Source organism: Bombina bombina, chromosome 10 (assembly GCF_027579735.1).
Source record: "Bombina bombina isolate aBomBom1 chromosome 10, aBomBom1.pri, whole genome shotgun sequence".
Lineage (NCBI taxonomy): Eukaryota > Metazoa > Chordata > Amphibia > Anura > Bombinatoridae > Bombina > Bombina bombina.
Window position 1 is genome coordinate 5,866,741 of NC_069508.1, and position 21,740 is coordinate 5,888,480.

Consider the following 21,740-nt stretch of genomic DNA (forward strand, 5'->3'; position numbering starts at 1 on the left):
GAAGCCCTTTATTCTTAATAATAAAATGGCTTACCGGATCCCATAGGGAAAATGACAGCTTCCAGCATTACCAAGTCTTGTTAGAAATGTGTCATACTTCAAGCAGCAAAGTCTGCACACTGTTTCCCCCAACTGAAGTTACTTCATCTCAACAGTCCTGTGTGGAAACAGCCATCGATTTTAGTAACGGTTGCTAAAATCATCTTCCTCTTACAAACAGAAATCTTCATCTATTTTCTGTTTCAGAGTAAATAGTACATACCAGCACTATTTTAAAATAACAAACTCTTGATTGAAGAATAAAACTACATTTAAACACCAAAAAACTCTAAGCCATCTCCGTGGAGATGTTGCCTGTGCAACGGCAAAGAGAATGACTGGGGAAGGCGGAGCCTAGGAGGGATCATGTGACCAGCTTTGCTGGGCTCTTTGCCATTTCCTGTTGGGGAAGAGAATATCCCACAAGTAAGGATGACGCCGTGGACCGGACACACCTATGTTGGAGAAACCTCACCGGTCTCCTCTCTCACCTATACTCAGGTAACCTGCTCCTCATCTGTACAAAACCTCACCGGTCTCCTCTCTCACCTATACTCAGGTAACCTGCTCCTCATCTGTACAAAACCTCATAGGTCTCCTCTCTCACCTATACTCAGGTAACCTGCTCCTCATCTGTACAAAACCTCATAGGTCTCCTCTCTCACCTATACTCAGGTAACCTGCTCTTCATCTGTACAAAACCTCCCCGGTCTCCTCTCTCACCTATACTCGGGTAACCTGCTCTTCATCTGTACAAAACCTCACCGGTCTCCTCTCTCACCTATACTCGGGTAACTTGCTCCTCATCTGTACAAAACCTCACCGGTCTCCTCTCTCACCTATACTCAGGTAACCTGCTCCTCATCTGTACAAAACCTCACCGGTCTCCTCTCTCACCTATACTCGGGTAACCTGCTCCTCATCTGTACAAAACCTCACCGGTCTCCTCTCTCACCTATACTCAGGTAACTTGCTCCTCATCTGTACAAACCCTCACCGGTCTCCTCTCTCACCTATACTCGGGCAACCTGCTCTTCATCTCTACAAAACCTCACTAGTCTCCTCTCTCACCTATACTCAAGTAACCTCTGTGAACTTACCGGAGGCTGCCCAAGGTCTGTAAACTCTCCGGGATCCCTTGCAGACGATTGTTGCTCAATACAAGAGTGCTAAGGTTCCTTAGGTTACCGATGGAGTCTGGGATCTGGGTGATCTCATTCCGCTGTAGCCACAAGGCATGTAGGTTCTCCATCCTGTGAGGAAGAAGATGATGAAGTCACTACATGTTTTCCTCTCAGGATATCGTGCAGTAAGGCCGACGCACATTCTAGCTGCTAACGGGAAAACAAGCACCTTCACCAGCTATTATTGTCTAAATAGCAGGAAATGAAGGTTCTCGTCCTTCTCTTACACAAGTTCCTCCTCACCGGTCTATGTCTTGGGGCAGCTGCTTCAGTCTGTTGCTTCCCATATCCAGCCACTCTAGAGCCGACAGTTCCAGCACTGCGCCAGGGAGGCAAACAAACTGGTTCATACTCAGGTCTAAGTGTGTGAGGTGGGTCAGCGCAGCAAACTGCAGGCGGAAGGATAGAAGCAGAGATGGGTGACAGAACTTGAACCTACTACCTTCAGGGTTAGCAGGCCTTGGTTCAGAGGCTTACAGTCTTGTACTTGGCATATAATCGGACACACCTGATATTACCACAGTGCTACGTACCTGGGCTGGAAGCTCACATATGCTGTTGTTAACTGCTAGTTCCAACTTCTCCAGACACAGACAGGAACTGAGCTCAGGGGGGATCTCCGATATCCGGTTATAATTAAGCAGAAGTTCACGAAGCTTAATGAGACTGCCTGAGAGAACAATGTAACAGAGAGCAATAACAAACCAATATAAAATGACATGTAGTGACAGATTAGCACGTGACGAAGTGTGCACTAAGCTTAGATTTATACCAACATGGCCCAACAGTCCAGTGTGTGTCTGTACGTGCAGCCTCTGGTCTCCTGTGTGTGTGTGTGTACGTGCAGCCTCTGGTCTCCTGTGTGTGTGTGTCTGTACGTACAGCCTCTGGTCTCCTGTGTGTGTGTGTCTGTACGTGCAGCCTCTGGTCTCCTGTGTGTGTGTGTGTGTGTGTACGTGCAGCCTCTGGTCTCCTGTGTGTGTGTGTGTGTGTGTACGTGCAGCCTCTGGTCTCCTGTGTGTGTGTCTGTACGTACAGCCTCTGGTCTCCTGTGTGTGTGTGTATGTACGTACAGCCTCTGGTCTCCTGTGTGTGTGTCTGTACGTACAGCCTCTAGTCTCCTGTGTGTGTGTGTACGTACAGCCTCTGGTCTCCTGTGTGTGTGTGTGTGTGTCTGTACGTACAGCCTCTGGTCTCCTGTGTGTGTGTGTGTGTGTCTGTACGTACAGCCTCTGGTCTCCTGTGTGTGTGTGTGTGTACGTACAGCCTCTGGTCTCCTGTGTGTGTGTGTACGTACAGCCTCTGGTCTCCTGTGTGTGTACGTACAGCCTCTGGTCTCCTGTGTGTGTGTGTGTGTGTGTACGTACAGCCTCTGGTCTCCTGTGTGTGTGTGTCTGTACGTACAGCCTCTGGTCTCCTGTGTGTGTGTGTGTACGTACAGCCTCTGGTCTCCTGTGTATGTGTCTGTACGTACAGCCTCTGGTCTCCTGTGTGTGTGTGTGTGTCTGTACGTACAGCCTCTGGTCTCCTGTGTGTGTGTGTCTGTACGTGCAGCCTCTGGTCTCCTGTGTGTGTCTGTACATACAGCCTCTGGTCTCCTGTGTGTGTGTGTGTGTCTGTACATACAGCCTCTGGTCTCCTGTGTGTGTGTGTGTGTGTGTGTGTGTGTACGTACAGCCTCTGGTCTCCTGTGTGTGTGTGTGTACGTGCAGCCTCTGGTCTCCTGTGTGTGTGTGTGTCTGTACGTGCAGCCTCTGGTCTCCTGTGTGTGTGTGTGTCTGTACGTACAGCCTCTGGTCTCCTGTGTGTGTGTGTGTGTACGTGCAGCCTCTGGTCTCCTGTGTGTGTGTCTGTACGTACAGCCTCTGGTCTCCTGTGTGTGTGTGTGTGTGTACGTGCAGCCTCTGGTCTCCTGTGTGTGTGTCTGTACGTACAGCCTCTGGTCTCCTGTGTGTGTGTGTATGTACGTACAGCCTCTGGTCTCCTGTGTGTGTGTCTGTACGTACAGCCTCTAGTCTCCTGTGTGTGTGTGTACGTACAGCCTCTGGTCTCCTGTGTGTGTGTGTGTGTGTGTCTGTACGTACAGCCTCTGGTCTCCTGTGTGTGTGTGTGTGTGTGTGTCTGTACGTACAGCCTCTGGTCTCCTGTGTGTGTGTGTCTGTACGTGCAGCCTCTGGTCTCCTGTGTGTGTCTGTACGTACAGCCTCTGGTCTCCTGTGTGTGTGTGTGTGTACGTACAGCCTCTGGTCTCCTGTGTGTGTGTGTCTGTACGTACAGCCTCTGGTCTCCTGTGTGTGTGTGTCTGTACGTGCAGCCTCTGGTCTCCTGTGTGTGTGTGTCTGTACGTACAGCCTCTGGTCTCCTGTGTGTGTGTGTGTACGTACAGCCTCTGGTCTCCTGTGTGTGTGTGTGTCTGTACGTACAGCCTCTGGTCTCCTGTGTGTGTGTGTCTGTACGTGCAGCCTCTGGTCTCCTGTGTGTGTCTGTACGTACAGCCTCTGGTCTCCTGTGTGTGTGTGTGTCTGTACGTACAGCCTCTGGTCTCCTGTGTGTGTGTGTCTGTACGTACAGCCTCTGGTCTCCTGTGTGTGTGTGTGTGTACGTACAGCCTCTGGTCTCCTGTGTGTGTGTGTCTGTACGTACAGCCTCTGGTCTCCTGTGTGTGTGTGTGTACGTACAGCCTCTGGTCTCCTGTGTGTGTGTGTGTGTCTGTACGTACAGCCTCTGGTCTCCTGTGTGTGTGTGTGTGTACGTACAGCCTCTGGTCTCCTGTGTGTGTGTGTGTACGTACAGCCTCTGGTCTCCTGTGTGTGTGTGTACATACAGCCTCTGGTCTCCTGTGTGTGTGTGTGTGTGTCTGTACGTACAGCCTCTGGTCTCCTGTGTGTGTGTGTGTACGTACAGCCTCTGGTCTCCTGTGTGTGTGTGTGTACGTACAGCCTCTGGTCTCCTGTGTGTGTGTGTGTGTGTACGTACAGCCTCTGGTCTCCTGTGTGTGTGTGTGTGTGTGTGTCTGTACGTACAGCCTCTGGTCTCCTGTGTGTGTGTGTGTACGTACAGCCTCTGGTCTCCTGTGTGTGTGTCTGTACGTACAGCCTCTGGTCTCCTGTGTGTGTGTGTGTGTACGTACAGCCTCTGGTCTCCTGTGTGTGTGTGTGTGTGTCTGTACGTACAGCCTCTGGTCTCCTGTGTGTGTGTGTGTGTGTGTGTGTGTGTACGTACAGCCTCTGGTCTCCTGTGTGTGTGTGTATGTGTCTGTACGTACAGCCTCTGGTCTCCTGTGTGTGTGTGTGTGTGTCTGTACGTACAGCCTCTGGTCTCCTGTGTGTGTGTGTGTGTGTACGTACAGCCTCTGGTCTCCTGTGTGTGTGTGTCTGTACGTACAGCCTCTGGTCTCCTGTGTGTGTGTGTGTGTGTCTGTACGTACAGCCTCTGGTCTCCTGTGTGTGTGTGTCTGTACGTACAGCCTCTGGTCTCCTGTGTGTGTGTGTCTGTACGTGCAGCCTCTGGTCTCCTGTGTGTGTCTGTACGTACAGCCTCTGGTCTCCTGTGTGTGTGTGTGTACGTACAGCCTCTGGTCTCCTGTGTGTGTGTGTCTGTACGTACAGCCTCTGGTCTCCTGTGTGTGTGTGTCTGTACGTGCAGCCTCTGGTCTCCTGTGTGTGTGTGTCTGTACGTGCAGCCTCTGGTCTCCTGTGTGTGTCTGTACGTACAGCCTCTGGTCTCCTGTGTGTGTGTGTGTACGTACAGCCTCTGGTCTCCTGTGTGTGTGTGTCTGTACGTGCAGCCTCTGGTCTCCTGTGTGTGTGTGTCTGTACGTGCAGCCTCTGGTCTCCTGTGTGTGTCTGTACGTACAGCCTCTGGTCTCCTGTGTGTGTGTGTGTACGTACAGCCTCTGGTCTCCTGTGTGTGTGTGTGTGTGTACGTACAGCCTCTGGTCTCCTGTGTGTGTGTGTGTACGTACAGCCTCTGGTCTCCTGTGTGTGTGTGTACATACAGCCTCTGGTCTCCTGTGTGTGTGTGTGTGTGTGTGTGTACATACAGCCTCTGGTCTCCTGTGTGTGTGTGTGTGTACGTACAGCCTCTGGTCTCCTGTGTGTGTCTGTACGTACAGCCTCTGGTCTCCTGTGTGTGTGTGTCTGTACGTGCAGCCTCTGGTCTCCTGTGTGTGTCTGTACGTACAGCCTCTGGTCTCCTGTGTGTGTGTGTCTGTACGTGCAGCCTCTGGTCTCCTGTGTGTGTGTGTCTGTACGTGCAGCCTCTGGTCTCCTGTGTGTGTCTGTACGTACAGCCTCTGGTCTCCTGTGTGTGTGTGTGTACGTACAGCCTCTGGTCTCCTGTGTGTGTGTGTGTGTGTGTACGTACAGCCTCTGGTCTCCTGTGTGTGTGTGTGTACGTACAGCCTCTGGTCTCCTGTGTGTGTGTGTACATACAGCCTCTGGTCTCCTGTGTGTGTGTGTGTGTGTGTGTGTGTACGTACAGCCTCTGGTCTCCTGTGTGTGTGTGTGTGTACGTACAGCCTCTGGTCTCCTGTGTGTGTGTGTATGTGTCTGTACGTACAGCCTCTGGTCTCCTGTGTGTGTGTGTGTACGTACAGCCTCTGGTCTCCTGTGTGTGTGTGTGTACGTACAGCCTCTGGTCTCCTGTGTGTGTGTCTGTACGTACAGCCTCTGGTCTCCTGTGTGTGTGTGTGTGTACGTACAGCCTCTGGTCTCCTGTGTGTGTGTGTGTGTGTGTGTGTGTGTCTGTACGTACAGCCTCTGGTCTCCTGTGTGTGTGTGTGTGTACGTACAGCCTCTGGTCTCCTGTGTGTGTGTGTGTGTGTGTACGTACAGCCTCTGGTCTCCTGTGTGTGTGTGTATGTGTCTGTACGTACAGCCTCTGGTCTCCTGTGTGTGTGTGTGTGTGTGTGTCTGTACGTACAGCCTCTGGTCTCCTGTGTGTGTGTGTGTGTGTCTGTACGTACAGCCTCTGGTCTCCTGTGTGTGTGTGTGTGTGTGTGTACGTACAGCCTCTGGTCTCCTGTGTGTGTGTGTGTGTCTGTACGTACAGCCTCTGGTCTCCTGTGTGTGTGTGTCTGTACGTACAGCCTCTGGTCTCCTGTGTGTGTGTCTGTACGTGCAGCCTCTGGTCTCCTGTGTGTGTGTGTCTGTACGTGCAGCCTCTGGTCTCCTATGTGTGTGTGTGTGTGTGTGTGTGTCTGTACGTACAGCCTCTGGTCTCCTGTGTGTGTGTGTCTGTACGTACAGCCTCTGGTCTCCTATGTGTGTGTGTGTCTGTACGTACAGCCTCTGGTCTCCTGTGTGTGTGTGTACGTACAGCCTCTGGTCTCCTGTGTGTGTGTGTGTGTGTGTACGTACAGCCTCTGGTCTCCTGTATGTGTGTGTGTCTGTACGTACAGCCTCTGGTCTCCTGTGTGTGTGTCTGTACGTGCAGCCTCTGGTCTCCTGTGTGTGTGTGTGTGTGTGTGTGTGTGTCTGTACGTACAGCCTCTGGACTCCTGTGTGTGTGTCTGTACGTACAGCCTCTGGTCTCCTGTGTGTGTGTCTGTACGTGCAGCCTCTGGTCTCCTGTGTGTGTGTGTCTGTACGTGCAGCCTCTGGTCTCCTATGTGTGTGTGTGTGTGTGTCTGTACGTACAGCCTCTGGTCTCCTGTGTGTGTGTGTCTGTACGTACAGCCTCTGGTCTCCTATGTGTGTGTGTGTCTGTACGTACAGCCTCTGGTCTCCTGTGTGTGTGTGTACGTACAGCCTCTGGTCTCCTGTGTGTGTGTGTGTGTGTGTGTGTACGTACAGCCTCTGGTCTCCTGTGTGTGTGTGTGTGTGTGTACGTACAGCCTCTGGTCTCCTGTATGTGTGTGTGTGTGTGTCTGTACGTACAGCCTCTGGTCTCCTGTGTGTGTGTCTGTACGTGCAGCCTCTGGTCTCCTGTATATGTGTGTGTGTGTGTGTGTGTGTGTGTCTGTACGTACAGCCTCTGGTCTCCTGTGTGTGTGTCTGTACGTGCAGCCTCTGGTCTCCTGTGTGTGTGTGTGTGTGTGTGTGTCTGTACGTACAGCCTCTGGTCTCCTGTGTGTGTGTCTGTACGTGCAGCCTCTGGTCTCCTGTGTGTGTGTGTCTGTACGTGCAGCCTCTGGTCTCCTGTGTGTGTGTGTGTGTGTGTCTGTACGTACAGCCTCTGGTCTCCTGTGTGTGTGTGTCTCTGTACGTACAGCCTCTGGTCTCCTGTGTGTGTGTGTGTGTGTGTGTGTACGTACAGCCTCTGGTCTCCTGTGTGTGTGTGTCTCTGTACGTACAGCCTCTGGTCTCCTGTGTGTGTGTCTGTACGTGCAGCCTCTGGTCTCCTGTGTGTGTGTGTCTGTACGTGCAGCCTCTGGTCTCCTGTGTGTGTGTGTCTGTACGTACAGCCTCTGGTCTCCTGTGTGTGTGTGTCTGTACGTACAGCCTCTGGTCTCCTGTGTGTGTGTGTCTGTACGTACAGCCTCTGGTCTCCTGTGTGTGTGTGTGTGTACGTACAGCCTCTGGTCTCCTGTGTGTGTGTGTCTGTACGTACAGCCTCTGGTCTCCTGTGTGTGTGTGTGTGTGTACGTACAGCCTCTAGTCTCCTGTGTGTGTGTGTGTCTGTACGTACAGCCTCTGGTCTCCTGTGTGTGTGTGTCTGTACGTGCAGCCTCTGGTCTCCTGTGTGTGTGTGTCTGTACGTGCAGCCTCTGGTCTCCTGTGTGTGTGTGTGTGTCTGTACGTACAGCCTCTGGTCTCCTGTGTGTGTGTGTGTGTGTGTACGTACAGCCTCTGGTCTCCTGTGTGTGTGTGTCTGTACGTACAGCCTCTGGTCTCCTGTGTGTGTGTGTCTGTACGTACAGCCTCTGGTCTCGTGTGTGTGTCTGTACGTACAGCCTCTGGTCTCCTGTGTGTGTGTGTGTGTCTGTACGTACAGCCTCTGGTCTCCTGTGTGTGTGTGTCTGTACGTACAGCCTCTGGTCTCCTGTGTGTGTGTGTGTGTCTGTACGTACAGCCTCTGGTCTCCTGTGTGTGTGTGTGTGTGTGTGTGTCTGTACGTACAGCCTCTGGTCTCCTGTGTGTGTGTGTGTGTGTGTCTGTACGTACAGCCTCTGGTCTCCTGTGTGTGTGTGTGTGTGTGTCTGTACGTACAGCCTCTGGTCTCCTGTGTGTGTGTGTGTGTCTGTACGTACAGCCTCTGGTCTCCTGTGTGTGTGTGTGTGTCTGTACGTACAGCCTCTGGTCTCCTGTGTGTGTGTGTGTGTGTCTGTACGTACAGCCTCTGGTCTCCTGTGTGTGTGTGTGTGTCTGTACGTACAGCCTCTGGTCTCCTGTGTGTGTGTGTCTGTACGTACAGCCTCTGGTCTCCTGTGTGTGTGTGTACGTACAGCCTCTGGTCTCCTGTGTGTGTGTGTGTGTACGTACAGCCTCTAGTCTCCTGTGTGTGTGTCTGTACGTGCAGCCTCTGGTCTCCTGTGTGTGTGTGTGTGTCTGTACGTACAGCCTCTGGTCTCCTGTGTGTGTGTCTGTACGTACAGCCTCTGGTCTCCTGTGTGTGTGTGTGTGTGTGTGTGTGTGTACGTACAGCCTCTGGTCTCCTGTATGTGTCTGTACGTACAGCCTCTGGTCTCCTGTGTGTGTGTGTGTGTCTGTACGTACAGCCTCTGGTCTCCTGTGTGTGTGTCTGTACGTACAGCCTCTGGTCTCCTGTATGTGTCTGTACGTACAGCCTCTGGTCTCCTGTGTGTGTGTGTGTGTGTCTGTACGTACAGCCTCTGGTCTCCTGTGTGTGTGTGTCTGTACGTACAGCCCCTGGTCTCCTGTGTGTGTGTGTGTGTGTGTGTCTGTACGTACAGCCTCTGGTCTCCTGTGTGTGTGTGTGTGTACGTACAGCCTCTGGTCTCCTGTGTGTGTGTGTCTGTACGTACAGCCTCTGGTCTCCTGTGTGTGTGTGTGTGTCTGTACGTACAGCCTCTGGTCTCCTGTGTGTGTGTGTGTGTGTACGTACAGCCTCTGGTCTCCTGTGTGTGTGTGTCTGTACGTACAGCCTCTGGTCTCCTGTGTGTGTGTGTGTGTGTACGTACAGCCTCTGGTCTCCTGTGTGTGTGTGTGTGTGTACGTACAGCCTCTGGTCTCCTGTGTGTGTCTGTACGTACAGCCTCTGGTCTCCTGTGTGTGTGTGTGTGTGTGTGTGTGTGTGTCTGTACGTACAGCCTCTGGTCTCCTGTGTGTGTGTGTGTACGTACAGCCTCTGGTCTCCTGTGTGTGTGTGTGTACGTACAGCCTCTGGTCTCCTGTGTGTGTGTGTGTGTGTGTACGTACAGCCTCTGGTCTCCTGTGTGTGTGTGTGTCTGTACGTACAGCCTCTGGTCTCCTGTGTGTGTGTGTGTGTACGTACAGCCTCTGGTCTCCTGTGTGTGTGTGTACGTACAGCCTCTGGTCTCCTGTGTGTGTGTGTGTGTCTGTACGTACAGCCTCTGGTCTCCTGTGTGTGTGTCTGTACGTACAGCCTCTGGTCTCCTGTGTGTGTGTCTGTACGTACAGCCTCTGGTCTCCTGTGTGTGTGTGTGTACGTACAGCCTCTGGTCTCCTGTGTGTGTGTGTGTACGTACAGCCTCTGGTCTCCTGTGTGTGTGTGTGTACGTACAGCCTCTGGTCTCCTGTGTGTGTACGTACAGCCTCTGGTCTCCTGTGTGTGTGTGTGTGTACGTACAGCCTCTGGTCTCCTGTGTGTGTGTGTGTGTGTACGTACAGCCTCTGGTCTCCTGTGTGTGTGTGTGTGTGTGTGTGTACGTACAGCCTCTGGTCTCCTGTGTGTGTGTGTGTGTGTGTGTGTACGTACAGCCTCTGGTCTCCTGTGTGTGTGTGTGTGTGTGTCTGTACGTACAGCCTCTGGTCTCCTGTGTGTGTGTGTGTGTGTGTGTGTCTGTACGTACAGCCTCTGGTCTCCTGTGTGTGTGTGTGTGTGTACGTACAGCCTCTGGTCTCCTGTGTGTGTGTCTGTACGTACAGCCTCTGGTCTCCTGTGTGTGTGTGTGTACGTACAGCCTCTGGTCTCCTGTGTGTGTGTGTACGTACAGCCTCTGGTCTCCTGTGTGTGTGTGTGTGTGTCTGTACGTACAGCCTCTGGTCTCCTGTGTGTGTGTACGTACAGCCTCTGGTCTCCTGTGTGTGTGTACGTACAGCCTCTGGTCTCCTGTGTGTGTGTACGTACAGCCTCTGGTCTCCTGTGTGTGTGTGTGTGTGTGTGTGTGTACGTACAGCCTCTGGTCTCCTGTGTGTGTGTGTGTGTGTGTGTGTACGTACAGCCTCTGGTCTCCTGTGTGTGTGTGTGTACGTACAGCCTCTGGTCTCCTGTGTGTGTCTGTACGTACAGCCTCTGGTCTCCTGTGTGTGTGTGTGTGTGTGTCTGTACGTACAGCCTCTGGTCTCCTGTGTGTGTGTGTGTGTGTACGTACAGCCTCTGGTCTCCTGTGTGTGTGTGTGTGTGTGTCTGTACGTACAGCCTCTGGTCTCCTGTGTGTGTGTGTGTGTGTGTGTGTCTGTACGTACAGCCTCTGGTCTCCTGTGTGTGTGTCTGTACGTACAGCCTCTGGTCTCCTGTGTGTGTGTGTGTCTCTGTACGTACAGCCTCTGGTCTCCTGTGTGTGTGTGTGTGTGTGTGTATGTACGTACAGCCTCTGGTCTCCTGTGTGTGTGTGTATGTACGTACAGCCCCTGGTCTCCTGTGTGTGTGTGTGTGTGTGTACGTACAGCCCCTGGTCTCCTGTGTGTGTGTGTCTGTACGTACAGCCTCTAGTCTCCTGTGTGTGTGTGTGTGTGTGTCTGTACGTACAGCCTCTGGTCTCCTGTGTGTGTGTGTCTGTACGTACAGCCTCTAGTCTCCTGTGTGTGTGTGTGTGTACGTACAGCCTCTGGTCTCCTGTGTGTGTGTGTGTCTGTACGTACAGCCTCTGGTCTCCTGTGTGTGTGTGTCTGTACGTACAGCCTCTGGTCTCCTGTGTGTGTGTGTCTGTACGTACAGCCTCTGGTCTCCTGTGTGTGTGTGTGTGTGTGTACGTACAGCCTCTGGTCTCCTGTGTGTGTGTGTCTGTACGTACAGCCTCTGGTCTCCTGTGTGTGTGTGTCTGTACGTACAGCCTCTGGTCTCCTGTGTGTGTGTGTCTGTACGTACAGCCTCTGGTCTCCTGTGTGTGTGTGTGTACGTACAGCCTCTGGTCTCCTGTGTGTGTGTGTCTGTACGTACAGCCTCTGGTCTCCTGTGTGTGTGTCTGTACGTACAGCCTCTGGTCTCCTGTGTGTGTGTGTGTGTGTGTCTGTACGTACAGCCTCTGGTCTCCTGTGTGTGTGTGTGTGTGTGTGTGTCTGTACGTACAGCCTCTGGTCTCCTGTGTGTGTGTGTGTGTGTGTACGTACAGCCTCTGGTCTCCTGTGTGTGTGTCTGTACATACAGCCTCTGGTCTCCTGTGTGTGTGTGTGTACGTACAGCCTCTGGTCTCCTGTGTGTGTCTGTACGTACAGCCTCTGGTCTCCTGTGTGTGTGTCTGTACGTACAGCCTCTGGTCTCCTGTGTGTGTGTGTGTCTCTGTACGTACAGCCTCTGGTCTCCTGTGTGTGTGTGTGTGTGTGTATGTACGTACAGCCTCTGGTCTCCTGTGTGTGTGTGTATGTACGTACAGCCCCTGGTCTCCTGTGTGTGTGTGTGTACGTACAGCCCCTGGTCTCCTGTGTGTGTGTGTCTGTACGTACAGCCTCTAGTCTCCTGTGTGTGTGTGTGTGTGTGTCTGTACGTACAGCCTCTGGTCTCCTGTGTGTGTGTGTCTGTACGTACAGCCTCTAGTCTCCTGTGTGTGTGTGTGTGTACGTACAGCCTCTGGTCTCCTGTGTGTGTGTGTGTCTGTACGTACAGCCTCTGGTCTCCTGTGTGTGTGTGTCTGTACGTACAGCCTCTGGTCTCCTGTGTGTGTGTGTCTGTACGTACAGCCTCTGGTCTCCTGTGTGTGTGTGTGTGTGTGTACGTACAGCCTCTGGTCTCCTGTGTGTGTGTGTCTGTACGTACAGCCTCTGGTCTCCTGTGTGTGTGTGTCTGTACGTACAGCCTCTGGTCTCCTGTGTGTGTGTGTCTGTACGTACAGCCTCTGGTCTCCTGTGTGTGTGTGTGTACGTACAGCCTCTGGTCTCCTGTGTGTGTGTGTCTGTACGTACAGCCTCTGGTCTCCTGTGTGTGTGTCTGTACGTACAGCCTCTGGTCTCCTGTGTGTGTGTGTGTGTCTGTACGTACAGCCTCTGGTCTCCTGTGTGTGTGTGTGTGTCTGTACGTACAGCCTCTGGTCTCCTGTGTGTGTGTGTGTGTGTACGTACAGCCTCTGGTCTCCTGTGTGTCTGTACGTACAGCCTCTGGTCTCCTGTGTGTGTGTGTGTGTCTGTACGTACAGCCTCTGGTCTCCTGTGTGTGTGTGTGTGTGTGTGTGTCTGTACGTACAGCCTCTGGTCTCCTGTGTGTGTGTGTGTGTGTATGTACGTACAGCCTCTGGTCTCCTGTGTGTGTGTGTGTGTGTACGTACAGCCTCTGGTCTCCTGTGTGTGAGTGTGTGTGTACGTACAGCCTCTGGTCTCCTGTGTGTGTGTGTGTGTGTGTAGTCTGTACGTACAGCCTCTGGTCTCCTGTGTGTGTGTGTCTGTACGTACAGCCTCTGGTCTCCTGTGTGTGTGTCTGTACGTACAGCCTCTGGTCTCCTGTGTGTGTGTGTCTGTACGTACAGCCTCTGGTCTCCTGTGTGTGTGTGTCTGTACGTACAGCCTCTGGTCTCCTGTGTGTGTGTGTGTGTCTGTACGTACAGCCTCTGGTCTCCTGTGTGTGTGTGTGTGTACGTACAGCCCCTGGTCTCCTGTGTGTGTGTGTATGTACAGCCTCTGGTCTCCTGTGTGTGTGTGTGTGTATGTACGTACAGCCTCTGGTCTCCTGTGTGTGTGTGTCTGTACGTACAGCCTCTGGTCTCCTGTGTGTGTGTGTGTGTGTACGTACAGCCTCTGGTCTCCTGTGTGTGTGTGTGTGTGTGTCTGTACGTACAGCCTCTGGTCTCCTGTGTGTGTGTGTGTGTGTGTATGTACGTACAGCCTCTGGTCTCCTGTGTGTGTGTACGTACAGCCTCTGGTCTCCTGTGTGTGTGTGTGTGTGTGTGTGTGTAGTCTGTACGTACAGCCTCTGGTCTCCTGTGTGTGTGTCTGTACGTACAGCCTCTGGTCTCCTGTGTGTGTGTCTGTACGTACAGCCTCTGGTCTCCTGTGTGTGTGTCTGTACGTACAGCCTCTTGTCTCCTGTGTGTGTGTCTGTACGTACAGCCTCTGGTCTCCTGTGTGTGTGTCTGTACGTGCAGCCTCTGGTCTCCTGTGTGTGTGTCTGTACGTACAGCCTCTGGTCTCCTGTGTGTGTGTGTACGTACAGCCTCTGGTCTCCTGTGTGTGTGTGTCTGTACGTACAGCCTCTGGTCTCCTGTGTGTGTGTGTCTGTACGTACAGCCTCTGGTCTCCTGTGTGTGTGTGTATGTACGTACAGCCTCTGGTCTCCTGTGTGTGTGTGTACGTACAGCCTCTGGTCTCCTGTGTGTGTGTGTGTGTACGTACAGCCTCTGGTCTCCTGTGTGTGTGTGTGTGTACGTACAGCCTCAGGTCTCCTGTGTGTGTGTGTACGTACAGCCTCTGGTCTCCTGTGTGTGTGTGTACGTACAGCCTCTGGTCTCCTGTGTGTGTGTGTGTGTGTGTATGTACGTACAGCCTCTGGTCTCCTGTGTGTGTGTGTGTATGTACGTACAGCCTCTAGTCTCCTGTGTGTGTGTGTGTGTCTGTACGTACAGCCTCTGGTCTCCTGTGTGTGTGTGTGTGTGTGTATGTACGTACAGCCTCTAGTCTCCTGTGTGTGTGTGTACGTACAGCCTCTGGTCTCCTGTGTGTGTGTGTGTGTGTGTGTATGTACGTACAGCCTCTAGTCTCCTGTGTGTGTGTGTATGTACGTACAGCCTCTGGTCTCCTGTGTGTGTGTGTACGTACAGCCTCTGGTCTCCTGTGTGTGTGTGTGTCTGTACGTACAGCCTCTGGTCTCCTGTGTGTGTGTGTGTGTCTGTACGTACAGCCTCTGGTCTCCTGTGTGTGTGTGTGTGTGTACGTACAGCCTCTGGTCTCCTTTGTGTGTGTGTCTGTACGTACAGCCTCTGGTCTCCTGTGTGTGTGTCTGTACGTACAGCCTCTGGTCTCCTGTGTGTGTGTGTGTGTGTGTGTACAACAGCCTCTGGTCTCCTGTGTGTGTGTGTGTCTGTACGTACAGCCTCTGGTCTCCTGTGTGTGTGTGTGTACGTACAGCCTCTGGTCTCCTGTGTGTGTGTGTCTGTACGTACAGCCTCTGGTCTCCTGTGTGTGTGTGTGTGTGTGTCTGTACGTACAGCCTCTGGTCTCCTGTATGTGTCTGTACGTACAGCCTCTGGTCTCCTGTGTGTGTGTGTCTGTAAGTACAGCCTCTGGTCTCCTGTGTGTGTGTGTGTACGTACAGCCTCTGGTCTCCTGTATGTGTCTGTACGTACAGCCTCTGGTCTCCTGTGTGTGTGTGTCTGCACGTACAGCCTCTGGTCTCCTGTGTGTGTGTGTGTCTCTGTACGTACAGCCTCTGGTCTCCTGTGTGTGTGTGTGTGTGTGTGTGTCTGTACGTACAGCCTCTGGTCTCCTGTGTGTGTGTGTCTCTGTACGTACAGCCTCTGGTCTCCTGTGTGTGTGTCTGTACGTACAGCCTCTGGTCCCCTGTGTGTGTGTGTCTCTGTACGTACAGCCTCTGGTCTCCTGTGTGTGTGTGTCTCTGTACGTACAGCCTCTGGTCTCCTGTGTGTGTGTGTGTCTGTACGTACAGCCTCTGGTCTCCTGTGTGTGTGTGTGTACGTACAGCCTCTGGTCTCCTGTGTGTGTGTGTGTCAGTACGTACAGCCTCTGGTCTCCTGTGTGTGTGTGTCTCTGTACGTACAGCCTCTGGTCTCCTGTGTGGTGTGTGTGTGTCTGTACGTACAGCCTCTGGGCTCCTGTGTGTGTGTGTGTTGTACGTACAGCCTCTGGTCTCCTGTGTGGTGTGTGTCGTACGTACAGCTCTGGTACTCCTTGTGTGTGTGTGCTGTGTACGTACAGCCTCTGGTCTCCTGTGTGTGTCGTGTACTTACGTACAGCCTCTGGTCTCCTGTGTGTGTGTGCTGTCGTCGTGAGTGTCTGTCACGTACAGCCTCTGGTCTCCTGTGTGTGTGTGTGTGTGTGTCTGTACGTACAGCCTCTGTCTCCTGTGTGTGTGTCCTAGTACGTACAGCCTCTGGTCTCCTTTGTGTGTGTGTGTGTTTGTAGTACAGCCTCTGGTCTCCTGTGTGTGTGTGTGTGTCTGTAACGTACAGCCTCTGGTCTCCTCGTGTGTGTGTGTGGTCTGTACGTACAGCCTCTGGTCTCCTGTGTGTGTGTGTCTGTACGTACAGCTCTGGTCTCCTGTGTGTGTGTGTCTGTACGTACAGCCTCTGGTCTCCTGTGTGTGTGTCTGTACGTACAGCCTCTGGTCTCCTGTGTGTGTCTGTACGTACAGCCTCTGGTCTCCTGTGTGTGTGTGTCTGTACGTACAGCCTCTGGTCTCCTGTGTGTGTGTGTGTCTGTACGTACAGCCTCTGGTCTCCTGTGTGTGTGTGTGTGTGTGTACGTACAGCCTCTGGTCTCCTGTGTGTGTGTGTGTGTGTGTGTCTGTACGTACAGCCTCTGGTCTCCTGTGTGTGTGTGTGTCTGTACGTACAGCCTCTAGTCTCCTGTGTGTGTGTCTGTACGTACAGCCTCTAGTCTCCTGTGTGTGTGTCTGTACGTACAGCCTCTGGTCTCCTGTATGTGTCTGTACGTACAGCCTCTGGTCTCCTGTGTGTGTGTGTGTGTCTGTACGTACAGCCTCTGGTCTCCTGTATGTGTCTGTACGTACAGCCTCTGGTCTCCTGTGTGTGTGTGTGTGTGTGTCTGTACGTACAGCCTCTGGTCTCCTGTGTGTGTGTGTCTCTGTACGTACAGCCTCTGGTCTCCTGTGTGTGTGTGTGTGTGTGTGTGTGTGTCTGTACGTACAGCCTCTGGTCTCCTGTGTGTGTGTGTCTCTGTACGTACAGCCTCTGGTCTCCTGTGTGTGTGTCTGTACGTACAGCCTCTGGTCCCCTGTGTGTGTGTGTCTCTGTACGTACAGCCTCTGGTCTCCTGTGTGTGTGTGTCTGTACGTACAGCCTCTGGTCTCCTGTGTGTGTGTGTGTCTGTACGTACAGCCTCTGGTCTCCTGTGTGTGTGTGTGTGTACGTACAGCCTCTGGTCTCCTGTGTGTGTGTGTGTGTACGTACAGCCTCTGGTCTCCTGTGTGTGTGTGTATGTGTGTGTGTGTTGTGTGTGTGTGTCTGTACGTACAGCCTCTGGTCTCCTGTGTGTGTGTGTCTGTACGTACAGCCTCTGGTCTCCTGTGTGTGTGTGTCTGTACGTACAGCCTCTGGTCTCCTGTATGTGTCTGTACGTACAGCCTCTGGTCTCCTGTGTGTGTGTGTGTGTCTGTACGTACAGCCTCTGGTCTCCTGTGTGTGTGTGTCTGTACGTACAGCCTCTGGTCTCCTGTGTGTGTGTGTCTGTACGTACAGCCTCTGGTCTCCTGTGTGTGTGTGTCTGTACGTACAGCCTCTGGTCTCCTGTGTGTGTGTCTGTACGTACAGCCTCTGGTCTCCTGTGTGTGTCTGTACGTACAGCCTCTGGTCTCCTGTGTGTGTGTGTGTCTGTACGTACAGCCTCTGGTCTCCTGTGTGTGTGTGTGTGTGTGTGTGTACGTACAGCCTCTGGTCTCCTGTGTGTGTGTGTGTGTGTGTCTGTACGTACAGCCTCTGGTCTCCTGTGTGTGTGTGTGTGTACGTACAGCCTCTGTTCTCCTGTGTGTGTGTGTGTCTGTACGTACAGCCTCTAGTCTCCTGTGTGTGTGTCTGTACGTACAGCCTCTAGTCTCCTGTGTGTGTGTCTGTACGTACAGCCTCTGGTCTCCTGTATGTGTCTGTACGTACAGCCTCTGGTCTCCTGTGTGTGTGTGTGTGTGTCTGTACGTACAGCCTCTGGTCTCCTGTATGTGTCTGTACGTACAGCCTCTGGTCTCCTGTGTGTGTGTGTGTGTCTGTACGTACAGCCTCTGGTCTCCTGTGTGTGTGTGTGTGTGTACGTACAGCCTCTGGTCTCCTGTGTGTGTGTGTGTGTGTGTGTGTACGTACAGCCTCTGGTCTCCTGTATGTGTCTGTACGTACAGCCTCTGGTCTCCTGTGTGTGTGTGTCTGTACGTACAGCCTCTGGTCTCCTGTGTGTGTGTGTGTCTGTACGTACAGCCTCTGGTCTCCTGTGTGTGTGTGTCTGTACGTACAGCCTCTGGTCTCCTGTGTGTGTGTGTGTGTACGTACAGCCTCTGGTCTCCTGTATGTTGTGTGTGTGTGTGTGTCTGTAACGTACAGCCTCTGGTCTCCTGTGTGTGTGAGTGTGTCGTGTGTGTCTGTACTTGACAGACCTCCTCTGGACTCCTGTGTGTGTCGTGTGTGTGTGCTGTACGTACAGCCTTGGTCTCCTGTGTGTGTGTTTGTGTGTACGTACAGACCTGCTGGTCTCCTGTGTGTGTGTGTCTGTACGTACAGCCTCTGGTCTCCTGTGTGTGTCGGTGTGACTGTACGTACAGCCCTATGGTCATCCTGTGTGTGTGTGTAGTCTGTACGTACATGCCTCTGGTCCTCCTGTGTGTGTGTGTGTCTGTACGTAACAGCCTCATGGTCTCACTGTGTGTGTGTGTGTGTGTATGACGTACAAGCCTCTGGTCTCCTGTGTGTGTAGTGTGTGTGTGTACGTACTAAGCCTCTGGTCTCCAGTGAGTGTGTGTGTAGTACGTACAGCCATCTGGTCTCCTGTGTGTGTGTGTCTGTACGTACAAGCCTATGGTCTCCCTGTGTGTGTGTGTCTGTACGTACAGCCTCTGGTCTCCTGTGTGTGTGTGTCTGTACGTACAGCCTCTAGTCTCCTGTGTGTGTGTGTGTGTGTCTGTACGTACAGCCTCTGGTCTCCTATGTCTGTGTGTGTCTGTACGTACAGCCTCTGGTCTCCTGTGTGTGTGTGTCTGTACGTACAGCCTCTGGTCTCCTGTGTGTGTGTGTGTGTGTGTGTGTGTGTGTGTCTGTACGTACAGCCTCTGGTCTCCTGTGTGTGTGTGTCTGTACGTACAGCCTCTGGTCTCCTGTGTGTGTGTGTGTGTGTAGTCTGTACGTACAGCCTCTGGTCTCCTGTGTGTGTGTGTGTGTGTACGTACAGCCTCTGGTCTCCTGTGTGTGTGTGTGTACGTACATCCTCTGGTCTCCTGTGTGTGTGTGTGTACGTACAGCCTCTGGTCTCCTGTGTGTGTGTGTAGTCTGTACGTACAGCCTCTGGTCTCCTGTGTGTGTGTGTGTGTACGTACAGCCTCTGGTCTCGTGTGTGTGTACGTACAGCCTCTGGTCTCCTGTGTGGTGTACGTACAGCCTCTGGTCTCCTGTGTGTGTGTGTACGTGGTGTGTGTGTGTGTGTACGTACAGCCTCTGGTCTCCTGTGTGTGTTCTGTACGTAGCAGCCCCTGGTCTCCTGTGTGTGTGTGTCTGTACGTACAGCCTCTGGTCTCCTGTGTGTGTGTGTGTGTCCTGTACGTAGCAGCCCCTGGGCTCCTGTGTGTGTGTGTGTTGACGTACAGCCTCCTGGTCTCCCTGTGTGTGTGTGTGTAGTACGTCCAGCCTCTGGTCCTCCTGTTGTGTGTCTGTACGTACAGCCTCTGGTCTCCTGTGTGTGTGTGTCTGTACGTACAGCCTCTGGTCTCCTGTGTGTGTGTCTGTACGTACAGCCTCTAGTCTCCTGTGTGTGTGTGTCTGTACGTACAGCCTCTGGTCTCCTGTGTGTGTGTGTGTCTGTACGTACAGCCTCTGGTCTCCTGTGTGTGTGTGTGTGTGTACGTACAGCCTCTGGTCTCCTGTGTGTGTCTGTACGTACAGCCTCTAGTCTCCTATGTGTGTGTGTGTCTGTACGTACAGCCTCTGGTCTCCTATGTGTGTGTGTCTGTACGTACAGCCTCTGGTCTCCTGTGTGTGTCTGTACGTACAGCCTCTAGTCTCCTATGTGTGTGTGTGTCTGTACGTACAGCCTCTGGTCTCCTGTGTGTGTGTGTGTGTCTGTACGTACAGCCTCTGGTCTCCTGTGTGTGTGTGTGTGTGTGTCTGTACGTACAGCCTCTGGTCTCCTGTGTGTGTGTGTCTGTACGTACAGCCTCTGGTCTCCTGTGTGTGTGTGTGTCTGTACGTACAGCCTCTGGTCTCCTGTGTGTGTGTGTCTGTACGTACAGCCTCTGGTCTCCTATGTGTGTGTGTGTGTCTGTACGTACAGCCTCTGGTCTCCTGTGTGTGTGTGTGTGTACGTACAGCCTCTGGTCTCCTGTGTGTGTGTGTACGTACAGCCTCTGGTCTCCTGTGTGTGTCTGTACGTGCAGCCCCTGGTCTCCTGTGTGTGTGTGTGTGTCTGTACGTACAGCCTCTGGTCTCCTATGTGTGTGTGTGTCTGTACGTACAGCCTCTGGTCTCCTGTGTGTGTGTGTGTGTGTGTGTACGTACAGCCTCTGGTCTCCTGTGTGTGTGTGTGTGTACGTACAGCCTCTGGTCTCCTGTGTGTGTGTGTCTGTACGTACAGCCTCTGGTCTCCTGTGTGTGTGTGTCTGTACGTACAGCCTCTGGTCTCCTGTGTGTGTGTGTCTGTACGTACAGCCTCTGGTCTCCTGTGTGTGTGTGTGTGTGTGTGTGTGTACGTACAGCCTCTGGTCTCCTGTGTGTGTGTGTGTGTGTGTACGTACAGCCTCTGGTCTCCTGTGTGTGTGTGTCTGTACGTACAGCCTCTGGTCTCCTGTGTGTGTGTGTGTACGTACAGCCTCTGGTCTCCTATGTGTGTGTGTGTCTGTACGTACAGCCTCTGGTCTCCTATGTGTGTGTGTGTCTGTACGTACAGCCTCTGGTCTCCTGTGTGTGTGTGTCTGTACGTACAGCCTCTGGTCTCCTGTGTGTGTGTGTGTGTCTGTACGTACAGCCTCTGGTCTCCTGTGTGTGTGTGTCTCTGTACGTACAGCCTCTGGTCTCCTGTGTGTGTGTCTGTACGTACAGCCTCTGGTCTCCTGTGTGTGTGTGTCTGTACGTACAGCCTCTGGTCTCCTGTGTGTGTGTGTCTCTGTACGTACAGCCTCTGGTCTCCTGTGTGTGTGTGTGTGTGTGTGTGTGTGTGTCTGTACGTACAGCCTCTGGTCTCCTGTGTGTGTGTGTCTCTGTACGTACAGCCTCTGGTCTCCTGTGTGTGTGTCTGTACGTACAGCCTCTGGTCTCCTGTGTGTGTGTGTCTCTGTACGTACAGCCTCTGGTCTCCTGTGTGTGTGTGTCTCTGTACGTACAGCCTCTGGTCTCCTGTGTGTGTGTGTGTCTGTACGTACAGCCCCTAGGTCTCCGTGTGTGTGTGTGTGTGTTAAGTACAGCCTCTGGTCTCCTGTGTGTGTGTGTCTGTTACGTACAGCCTCTGGTCTCCTGTGTGGTGTGTGTGTGTGGGGTGTGTACGTACAGCCTCTGGTCTCCTGTGTGTGTGTGTGTCTGTAGTACAAGCCTCTGGTCTCCTGTGTGTGTGTGTGTGTGTGGTGTGTACGTACAGCCTCTGTTCTCCTGTTGTGTTGTGTCCTGCCTGCTGTCTCCTAGTTGGTGATGTGTGTGTACGTACAGCCTCTGGTCTCCTGTGTGTGTGTGTGTCCTTACGTACAGCCTCGGGTCTCCTGTGTGTGTGTGTCTGTACGTACAGCCTCTGGTCTCCCTGTGGGTGTGGTGTGTGTGTAGCGTACAGCCATCTGGTCTCCTGTGTATGTGTGTCCTTACGTACAGCCTCGAGTCTCCTGTGTGTGTGAGTGTTGTACGTACACGCCTCTGGGGGTCTCCTTGTGTGTGTGTGCTGCTTGTACGTACAGCCTCTGGTCTCCTGTGGTGTGTGTCTGTACGATACAGCCTCTGTCTCCTGTGTGTGTGTCTGTACGTACAGCCTCTGGTTCCTGTGGTGTGTCTGTACGTACAGCCTCTGGTCTCCTGTGTGTGTGTGTGTACGTGTCGGTGTGTGTGGTTGTACTCAGCTTGGTCTGTGTGTGTGTGTCTGTACGTACAGCCTCTGGTCTCCTGTGTGTGTGTGTCTGTACGTACAGCCTCTGGTCTCCTGTGTTGTGTGGTACGTACAGCCTCTGGTCTCCTGTGTGTGTGTGTGTGTTGTACGTACAGCCTCTGTCTCGTGTGTGTGTGTTGTGGTTGTGTGTGTTGACGTACAGCCTCTGGTCTCCTGTGTTTGTGTGTAGTACAGCTTGGTCTCTGTGGTGTCTGTACGTACCCTCTGGTCTCCTGTTGTGTGTGTCTGTACGTACAGCCCTGGTCTCCTGTGTGGTGTGTGT

At 53.0% G+C, this 21,740-nt stretch overlaps 1 protein-coding gene across 1 annotated transcript in view; it reads right to left on the reverse strand.

Annotated features, from left to right (window-relative positions):
• The window catches only part of LRRC39 (leucine rich repeat containing 39), a 158,031-nt gene that overhangs the window by 30,343 nt on the left and 105,948 nt on the right, over positions 1–21,740 (reverse strand). The window contains exons 5-7 of the mRNA XM_053693731.1: positions 1,757–1,893; positions 1,467–1,612; positions 1,140–1,292 (exon numbers count right to left, since the gene is read on the reverse strand). Of these exons, the coding sequence (XP_053549706.1) occupies positions 1,140–1,292; positions 1,467–1,612; positions 1,757–1,893 (436 nt within the window). The remainder of the gene's footprint in view (positions 1–1,139; positions 1,293–1,466; positions 1,613–1,756; positions 1,894–21,740) is intronic.